Genomic DNA, 10,403 nt, shown 5'->3' on the forward strand with positions numbered 1-10,403 from the left:
TTACCCTTTTCCGCCTTATGTATTTATAAAATCTTTTGGGATTGTTCTTAATGTTACCCACCAGAGCTACCTTCTGGTCCCTTTTTGCACTTCTGATCTCCTTTTTCAGTTTACTCCTCCAGGGATGCACTTGATCCCAGTTGCCTATGTAGATGTAGAGTCCCGCAGTGTTTTAAATCATCCATTATCATCCCTGTGCCCAAGTCCTCCAAGGTGAGCTGCCTGAACGATTATAGACCTGTGGCATTAACATCAGTCGCCATGAAGGCCTTTGAGAACATAGTCCTCACCCATCTGAAAACCCACACTGCCCCCATCATGGACCCTTTCCAATTTGCATATAGGGCCAACCGGTCTGTTGAGGATGCTATCAACTTAGCTCTTCACTATTCCCTTCATCATCTGGAATCACCGAACACCTATGCACGCATCCTGTTTATAGATTTTAGCTCGGCCTTTAATACTATACACCCGATTAAACTCTACAATAAAATGTTGGACATGAGCATCCACCCAGCCATGTGCCATTGGATTCTACACTTTCTAACAAACAGACAGCAAAGAGTCAAGGTGGGTGGAAAACTCTCCAGCCCTTTGACTCTCAACATAGGAGCCCCCCAAGGGTGCGTTCTGTCACCCCAGCTCTTCTCACTTTACACCAACAACCTCACATCCCAATGCAGCTCAGTTAAAATGTTTAAATATGCAGACGACACAACAATAATTGGCCTTATCTCAGACAACAAAGAATCACAATACCATCTAACAGTCGATAGCGCAGTCAAATGGTGCGCAGACAACAACCTCCAGCTTAATACTTCAAAAACCTTAGAAATCATCATAGATTTCAGACGCAATCAAAACCACAAACCCCCGGTCCATGTCAACTCTCACCCCATAACCTCCACAAACTAATTTAAGTTTCTAGGCACCTATATCTCCAATAATCTAAAATGGCACATCAATGCAGACCACGTCATCAAACGCCTATATTTCCTCAGACAGCTCAAAAAGTTCAGAGTCGATAAACACCTCCTGGTCCGTTTCTATCAATCAATCATTGAAAGCATCATCACCTCCTCAATCACAGTCTGGTACGGTAACACCGATAGTCACTCACTACACAGAATACAACGCATTGTCTCCAAGGCCTCCAGGATCATCAACTCCCCCCTCCCCTCAATCCATTCCAGTTATCTCCAACGTACCTCACAACGGGCAAAAAAGATCATCTCGGACCACTCCCATCCAGCAAATCACCTTTTTCAGTCTCTCCCTTCGGGGAGGCGCCTCAGGTCACTTGCTACTAAAACCACCCGCTTTAAAAACAGTTTCTTCCCCTCAGCAATAAGAACTCTCAATTCCGTCCAATAATCAGACGATAATATGACTTTTGATGTATACAGTGTCTTGTCTATGGTCTTTGTTTGTTCTTTTGCACTATGTATTGTTGGTGAGATTTGTGATTTGTGATGTGGTATGGATGCACTTTATTACGGTGATCTGTGTTATTAGTGGTATGTAACAAAAGCAGTGTACCATCATGTACCGAACCCAAATACCACCAACCCTGGTTGCGTGGCAATTAAAGATTCTATTCTATTCTATTCTATTCTATACCTGTCCCATGCATCCTTGTTTTTGACCAACGCCTCAATTTCCCTCATCTGCCAAGCTTTCTAACGTTTGCTTTCTTTGCCCTTCACTCTAATGGGGACGTACATATCCTGAGCTATCGTCAGCACACTTTTAAAACATCCACTTGGCCAATGTTACTTTCCCCTCAAATAATTGGCACCAGTCAACTTGAGCGAGACCTTCTCTCATATCCTCAAAGTTGGCCTTGCCTCAGTTGAGCATTTTAACACGTGGACCCTCTCTGTCCCTATTCATAACTATATTAAACCTAATCGAACTGTGGTCACTGGTCCCAAAAGACTCCTCCACACACACTTCATTAACTTACCCGTCCGAATTTCCCAATACTAGATCCAGCGTTGCCCTCTCAGGTGTGGGGGCCTCTACATACAGCTTAAGAAAGCTCTCCTGAACATTTGAGGAATTGTACCTCATTTAAACCCTTCACACAATGATTTTTCCAGTCAATATTGGGAAAGTTAAAATCCCCTACTACAACTACCTTATTTGACCTGCAGCTGTCTGCAATATCCTGGCATATTTGTTCTTCTAATTCCCGTTGACTATTCGGGGGTCTGTAGTACACCGCCAATAAGGTGATCATCCCTTTCTTGTTCCTCAGCTTCACCCATATAGCCTCCTTGGACGAACCGTCCGTAATGTCACCTCTGATAACTGCTGTGACATACACCTTAACCAACAATGCAACCCACCCCCCCACCCCCCACCCCTTTTTCCCTCACCCCGTCTCTCCTGAAGCTCCTGTACCCCAGAACGTTGAGCTGCCAGTCCTTAACCAGGTTTCAGTCAAGCTACAATGTCTCAGTCGCTTGTACCTATCCTAAGCTCATCTGCCTTACCCGTCAGGTCCCTTGCATTAAAATACATGCATTTGAAACCAACCCTCCTTCCTTGCTCTCTGCCTTTCACCTGCCTATTCTGTCCACTAACCTTTCCCACACCACCCTCCATACCAACTTCTAGCCCGTCATGTGCCTCTGTCCTGTACAAGATCCCACCACCATGCCAATCCAGTTTAAACCCTCCTGTGTAGCATTAGCATGTAGCAATAAAATACCTAATAATTGAGGTAGAGAATTCTGAAATTTTACAGCCCTATGAGTGGAGAGATTTCTTGCCCCAATACTAAATGAGCGACCGCTTATCCTGAAACCAGGCACCCTAGCATTGCATTCTCCAACCTGTGGAAACAACCTCACTACCAGTCAAATCCACACCCAATACTGGAAACTAGACTGGAGCAGACAAATTATTAATCTGTCAGCAAGAGCAGGGGTGACTCATTCTCTTACACTCTCATGTCTTTGCACATGCCTCGTGCAGCTCCAGCAACTTTCCAGACGGCATCCGCCCATCTGGATCATCTATCCAGCATTCTAAACAGTCCCTTCCTCCACCACCACTGATGTACCATGGCTGTACCATGTGCAATGCATGCAAGATGCACATTAGCAACTGGCCGGGGTCTACTGCAGTTCCTCCCAAACCTGCCATCCTCAACCACCACCATGGAAAAGCTATCACCAGTAGGCTCCTCTCTGGTTGCACACCATCCTGACTTGAAGTGCCTCACCATTACTTGATCATCATTGGGTCAAAATCAATGAAGTCCTTTACTTCCAAATCATGAGAGAACCTTTACCATAAGAACGGCAGTAGGAAAGTTAGTATAAGGAAAAACCTGATGTCTTTGCCTGACATCCCCATTTGCAAGAATTGCCTTTTATTTTAAGTAGTTGTGTTTTCATAACAAATTGTACTGAATGTTTTCTCTCATTACTACTGAATTGAAACCTAATTAAAATATTCAACGTACTTTATGCTAATAAATTTCCTGACAGTCTTGATTCCTGTAGATTAAACAGAATTGCCTTTGGCGGTGACGTTTTTGGCTTCTGAGAAACCGAACAAAAAGAGTTTCTATTGCTTTGTAACCTGAAGGTAGAGTGAGTCACTCCTTTATGCGCTTGAGTTCGCAGCCTGATCTTTCTTTTCCCTTTCTTTCTTTCTTTCTTTCTTTCTTTCTTCTTAGGCGATCCCTCTGGATCTAGGATGACTTGTTTCCTCTCTGGTTTTCTGGATTCTGAGGTGGCTGATGAGGCCAAGGTGGGAAGTGCAGTCTCTTCCAGAGATGGGACAGGTTGTAGCTGATTGGGTGGGGAGGTGGGTACTTTGTGAGGCGGTGTGCTTCTTGGGTAGGGCCACTTCATGTCCCCGATGCAGCCAAAATGCTGCTTCTCCATTCTGAATTGTGATCAACTAGAGTTCTTAGATGTCGATGAGGATGTTGCTTTTTTTTCCCCAAGAAGGTTTCAAGATCATCCTTGAATCTTTTTCTCTATCTATCTGGTAATGTCCTACCACAGCAGATCTTAGGATAGAGTGTTTTAGAGTGAACTAAATTAGGGCCTCATTGTGGGGTTCTTGGGAAGGAGAGAAAACACTGACCTCGATTGCTTAGCTAATAATTTTGTGCATTTGGCATTGGTATTTTTCCAATGCCTTGAGATGATAGCGGTAGGTAGTTCAAGTCTCAGAAGCTTATAGGAAGCAGGGATCACCGCTGCCTGGAGGACCAAGAGTTCTGCGGCATGTCGTGATCTTCAAATAACCTTTTCCTCAATTGATCAAAAGGTTGTGCAGGCATATTGAAAGTGAATTTCATCATCGGAATCTGCTTTCAGAGAGGTGACTGAGATGCGAGAATTGTTCCACAATTTCTAGAGTCCGTCAACCATTATTGTCAGAGGGCAGTGTGGTGCTGTGGAGGAGGGGGTGGCACGTTGGTAGAGAAACTTGGTCTTGTGGCTGTTGTGCAAAAAAGCACTTCCTCTCGCCTGGTTCAGTGAACAAGTCACTGATATCTTAGAATAAAGGGGAGGCCATTTAAGACTGAGGTGAGAATTTTTTTTATCTCCCAGAGAGTTGTGAATTTATGAAATTCTCTGCCACAGAGGGCAGTGGAGGTCAAATCACTGGATGGATTTAAGAGAGAGTTAGATAGAGCTCTAGGGGCTAGTGGAGTCAAGGGATATGGGGAGAAGGCAGGCTCGGGTTATTGATGGGGGATGATCAGCCATGATCACAATGAATGGCGGTGCTGGCTTGAAGGGCCGAATGGCCTCCTCCTGCACCTATTTTCTATGTTTCTATGTCCATGAGCCCTGCCTCTGAGTCAGTGCAAATGCAGGCATTATCTGCATACTTCAACTCAACTGCTGATGTAACCCAGTGGTTTGCAATTTCATTGAGTTTTAGTGAACTTCCAGTATTAATGCCACTGAGGCAAATGTTTAGGCAAGAAGAAGCAACCAAACGCTTGTTAATTTAAAATGTGGTATTTTACTCTAGATGGCGGCAAAGAAACCAATGTTGCCCTGAATTGGCATTTAACCTGTGCAGAGTACGTAATGGTCCAAGTCGTCGTGGGTAGAACATCACTGTACCACCTACCTATTCGCATTTCAACGGATACATGGGTGCATTCAGAAAGATGGCCTTTTTAGTCTGAGTGTGTTGATGGATGTCGATTGATTTTTGTGATTTGTTTTGTTCCAGTGCTGATGACTTATCAAGTGATTTCAGTCTGCAAGGGATCCCAGTGCAGTCTCTTCATGGTGATCGGGAGCAGTGTGACCGAGAACAGGCACTCGAAGATTTCAAAGAAGGTATGTTGAAGGCAGCTTTCTGAAACCATAGATCATTTGGGGTTCTCATGTGCAGATATTGGATACTTGAGAAAAACAAGTGCTGGAGTAACTCTGCAGGTCAGGCAGCATCTGCAGAGGGAATGGACAGGCGATGTTTTGGATCAAAACCCTTCAGACTGATTGTAGTAGGGGGAGAAAGATGCAAAAGAGGCGGGGGCGGGTCAAACTCTGGCAAGTAATAGATGGATACAGGTAAGGGGTGGTTGATTAGCAGATGGGTGGACAAAGGCTAGAGATGAAATGGAGACAAAAAGTTATCAGATGAGGAGAGGAATGAAATGTACAACAAAGTAGATGGATTTATGTAGAAAGTGACGGGGGGTGGTAAAGGGGGCAGAATAATGGGTGAGATGGGTTTGCACTGGGGTTGGGGGAGCACACAAAAAAAGCAGGGGTGGGCGTTTCACTAAAGTTGAGGAATAATTGATTATACCGTTGGGTAATAAGTTACCGAAGCAGAATATGAGATGATTCTCCAGTTTGTATGTAGGAATGTTTTGGATACCGTCTGTGGTGAAGCTATGAGAATCCAGCAATCGGGGACAATCTGAATGTTCTTTCATCCCTAATCAGCCCCAAAGGCAAGGTATATGAAGCATTGGTGACCTGTCAGATCACTGTGTACACGGAACCAAGCTTGCAGAGGCGAGGAAACTGGTTGGGGAAAGGCATGGGGGCGAGAAGAGGTACTGAATCCATAAGGATGTGTAGGGTGTGTGTCTGGAGTGGGATATGGGGGCAGAGTGCCATGGGACGGAGTAGTTATCTGAAATATATGTGGTGTCTATCCCTTCTAAAGAACGCGAGCCTCTCTTCTCCGCAGGGAAGGTTCGGATTCTCATTGCAACGGATCTTGCTTCACGTGGGCTGGATGTGCACGATATCACACACGTGTTCAATTTTGATTTTCCTCGCAACATAGAAGAGTATGTGCACAGGATTGGACGGACTGGCAGGGCGGGGTAGGTGCAGCTCTCACTATCGAGTTACCCAGCGCATCCCCACCCTCCTCTGAGCCTGTCCTTAGGTTGTGCATTCTGCCACTCACATGCTATGCGATTTCCCCCCCCCCCCCCATTTCTCTATTCTTGCATTATTGTTGCTGAAAAACATCGTTGTTACCCGTGCCCCTCCATGCCGCTACTCCCCAGCTCTTCCTTGTTATTCGCTTCTAGATATAGAATTATTCTAAGATGGATAAAAAAAAAATTTGAATCATTAATCTACACACAATACCCCATAATATAAAAGCGAAAACAGATGTTTAGAAATGTTTGCAAATTAATTAAAAATAAATAACTGAAATATCACATTTACATAAGTATTCAGACCCTTTACTCAGTACTTTGTGGCACCTTTGGCAGCGATGACAGCCTCAAGTCTTCTTGGGTATGATGCTACAAGCTTGGCACACCTGTATTTGGGTAATTTCTCCCATTCTTCTCTGCAGATCCTCTCAAGCTCTGTCAGGTTGGATGGGGAGCGTCGATGCACAGCTATTTTCAGGTCCCTCCAGAGATGTTCAATCGGGTTCAAGTCCGGGCTCTGTCTGGGCCACTCAGACATGTCACTAAGCCACTCCTGTGTTGTCTTGGCTGTGTGCTTGGTATCGTCGTCCTGTTGGAAGGTGAACCTCTGCCCCAGTCTGAGGTCCAGAACACTCTGGAGCAAGTTTTCATCAAGGATCTCTCTGTACTTTGCTCCGTTCATCTTTCCCTCGACCCTGACTAGTCTCCCAGTTCCTGCCGCAGAAAAACATCCCCACAGCATGATGTTGCCACCATCATGCTTCACTGTAGGTATGGTATTGGCCAGGTGATGAGCGGTGCCTGGATTCCTCCAGACGTGACGCTTGACATTCAGGCCAAAGAGTTCAATCTTGGTTTCATCAGACCAGAGATTCTTGTATCCCATGGTCTGAGTGCCTTTTGGCAAAATCCAAGCGGGCTGTCATGTGCCTTTTACTGAGGAGTGGCTTCCGTCTGGCCGCTCTACCATGAAGGCCTGATTGGTGCAGTGCTGCAGATATAGTTGTCCTTCTGGAAGGTTCTCCCATCTCCACAGAGCGATCATCTGTCAGAGTGATCATCACCTCCCTGACCAAGGCCATTCTGCCCCGATTGCTCAGTTTTGCCGGGCGGCCAGCTCTATGAAGGGTCCTGGTGGTTCCAATGTTCTTCCATTTAAGAATGACGGAGACCACTCTTGCTCTTCAGGGCCCGCAATGCTGCAAAATTTGTTTTATACCCTTCCCCAGATCTGTGTCTTGAGGCAATCCTATTAGATTACAACTCTAACCCCTTTGGTTGATGGTCTCATCCTTTACTTGCCTTATGTTTAGTAACCGTTAATTCCCGAGGGTTATCCTTGTGCAAATGCCAGCATGCTGTCCCTTCAACTAGGAGAAGGAATATCTGCCTCCTCCAATTTTCCCTGAGGGGCAAGTTGTAACCTTTTTAATGCCATATATTTTTCGCATCTTAATACAAATGCTCAGAGTATGGATTACTGTGTTTTAGACATGTTCTATTCTCTTTTCAGTCGTACGGGAGAAGCTATAACTCTCATTACAAGGAGTGACTGGAGATTTGCTGCAGAGTTGATTGCCATTCTGGAGCGAGCGTGTCAGGTACTTTTCTGTGTTTTGGGAGGCATTGTGTTTCGGTGATTCACTGAACAGTTTGGCACGCTTCCCTGTCCCATTGCAATAAATAGGTGAAGGGGCTCCATTTCGATATAGGCAGAATACCAGCTGCGGTACGAAGTGGTGCATCAACATTGCTGAAAAGCTTGAAAGGGCATCTGCTTCTAACACAACTGGAAGTAGCCCTTTTGTCAGGTATACAGCTGAGGAAGACATCTTCAGCCAGCATTGTACCATTCCTCAGCCACACAATATCATCCAATCCTGAAACTACAAAATCCTGATCCTCACCTACAAAGCCCTCCACCATCTGGTCCCCCCATATCTCACTGACCTCCTCTCCCCCTACCAACCCTCACGGTCCCTCAGATCCACATCAGCCGGTCTCCTCTCCATCCACAAGTCCAACCTCCGCAGTTTTGGGGACAGAGCCTTCTCCAGGGCAGCTCCCAGGCTCTGGAACTCCCTCCCCCAACTGATCCGCAATTCCGTGTCCCTCACCATCTTCCAGTCCCGCCTCAAGACCCATCTCTTCACCTCTGCCTATCCTTAGCCCCACGCCCCCCTCCCTTTTCATATGTGCATTAATTGCCTCATATTGTGTTTTGTATTGAATTCTGTCTTTACTTTGTGTACTAGTCATGTCTCTACTATTTATCTCATTCCCCTTACATGTTTTTCCTCTACCTACTAAATTTTTGTAAGGTGTCCTTGAGACTCTTGAAAGGCGCCCATAAATAAAATGTATTATTATTATTAATCCAATAATTCCGTCAATAGACAACAAATGACATTCAGTCATGATGATCAGTAGTGGATGTATCCATCATTACAGGTGCTGCAGAGCTTGGAGACTCGTATTTAAATATTAAACACTTGGGGCATAGAGAAGGCTAAGCGGTGACCTGGTAGAGGACATTAAGGTTATGAAAGGATTTGATAGGATAGATTGGCAGAATGTGATTTGATTTACGAGGGAGATCAAAGTTGTGGCTGTAAATGTAACATGGCAATTAATAAATCCAATGAACATAAACCATCTGGAGAATGGTGAAAATATAGAGCCTGCTGCCATGAGTTGAGATGGGAGGAAATCACAAACTGGAGATTTTACTGAGAGTGGACTGGGAGAGGTGTGGAGCACAGATGTCAGTTCGAATGGTCTGATTCCCCGTGGTATGCTGTCTAGCTGCTAGGTAAGCAGTTCTGTTGCGCCGTTACCCTAATCCCGTTCCGTTATCTAACTGGACACGTGCTTCTCGCTTGCAGCCAGTTCCTGAAGATTTAGTGATGATGGCAAAAAGGTACGAACAGAACAAGGTGAAGAAGGACCACGAAAGGCAGCTCACAGCCCCTAACAATGAACGGCGCAGAGACTATGGTCATGGCCCGAGGGGCTGGAACAAAGTAAGATCAGTAAATCACAATTGTACCTGTTACGTACGGTATCTTTACAAATTGGGATATTCCTTGATTATAATATTTATTCCCATTACCTTTACCAATGAAAGTCTCTGACTAAATTACTTTAGTACAACAGTACCAGCTCCAACAGTGGCATTTGCACTTGGAAAGGAAAGCAACAAAATAAATGGATTGAGCAATGAGCAAGCTGAGAATAACCACTGCATACAAAGCATTTTCCACAAAGGTGCAATCAGTCATGGCAGAAAATATGCATAGGTCTTTGAAAATAAGTCTGTGGGATGAAGATTGGTGTGTGTTGCTTTCCTGGTGTGAATTATTGTCATGGGTCTTTAACATACACATCTGGGAGGTTTCTATTTGGTGTCCAGTGATTCCCCTCAGAAACCCCTGATTTGTCATACCTATTTTTCTAGACCCCATCTTGAAGAAAAAAACTTCCTGGCATTTCTATGAAAACGTGTAGCAACAAGCTTTGATTCAGGAGCAAGTACTTCTGACTCATCCCATGAATGTATAATGCTTTGTTCTGCTGAGTTTCAATTTGCATCAAGATGATCAGACAGGACTTGTGGGAAGGAAACAAAGTCTCCACCTTGCCTTGGCACAAACCCCAGGTGGCAATCAGACAGGGCATGTGGGGAAAGAGATCAGGCTCCATCCTGTACTGGGAATGATGCAGATCTGTCTTCCAATGGGACAAATAAATCAAGTCAAAAATCCAAGAATTATTTTCCTCCAAATTGCCACCAAATTATAGTAATGTTACAAGCAAGCAGTCGTGCTAAAAGGGATTTTGTTCCTTAAAGCCAAACAATAGGATAATGTATACATTTTTATCTTTACAGAGAAACTAAAACAACATTCCCGCTATTTATTATAATGGAAAAATAGAACCTGAATTCTACAGCGCAGATGCAAGTTTCAGCCCAACCTGTGAGCCAGTGTACTCTAACACCACCTTC

General features: G+C 44.7%; 1 protein-coding gene across 1 annotated transcript in view; it reads left to right on the forward strand.

Annotated features, from left to right (window-relative positions):
• LOC116973777 (probable ATP-dependent RNA helicase DDX53) overlaps positions 1 to 10,403 on the forward strand; it is an 84,231-nt gene extending 73,828 nt beyond the window's left edge. The window contains exons 13-17 of the mRNA XM_033022084.1: positions 5,218 to 5,327; positions 6,193 to 6,331; positions 7,911 to 7,998; positions 9,283 to 9,420; positions 10,287 to 10,403. Coding sequence (XP_032877975.1) covers positions 5,218 to 5,327; positions 6,193 to 6,331; positions 7,911 to 7,998; positions 9,283 to 9,420; positions 10,287 to 10,295 — 484 coding nt within the window. The 3' untranslated portion in view covers positions 10,296 to 10,403. The remainder of the gene's footprint in view (positions 1 to 5,217; positions 5,328 to 6,192; positions 6,332 to 7,910; positions 7,999 to 9,282; positions 9,421 to 10,286) is intronic.

The sequence above is a fragment of the Amblyraja radiata genome, chromosome 5, assembly GCF_010909765.2.
Source record: "Amblyraja radiata isolate CabotCenter1 chromosome 5, sAmbRad1.1.pri, whole genome shotgun sequence".
NCBI classification, from domain to species: Eukaryota; Metazoa; Chordata; class Chondrichthyes; order Rajiformes; family Rajidae; genus Amblyraja; species Amblyraja radiata.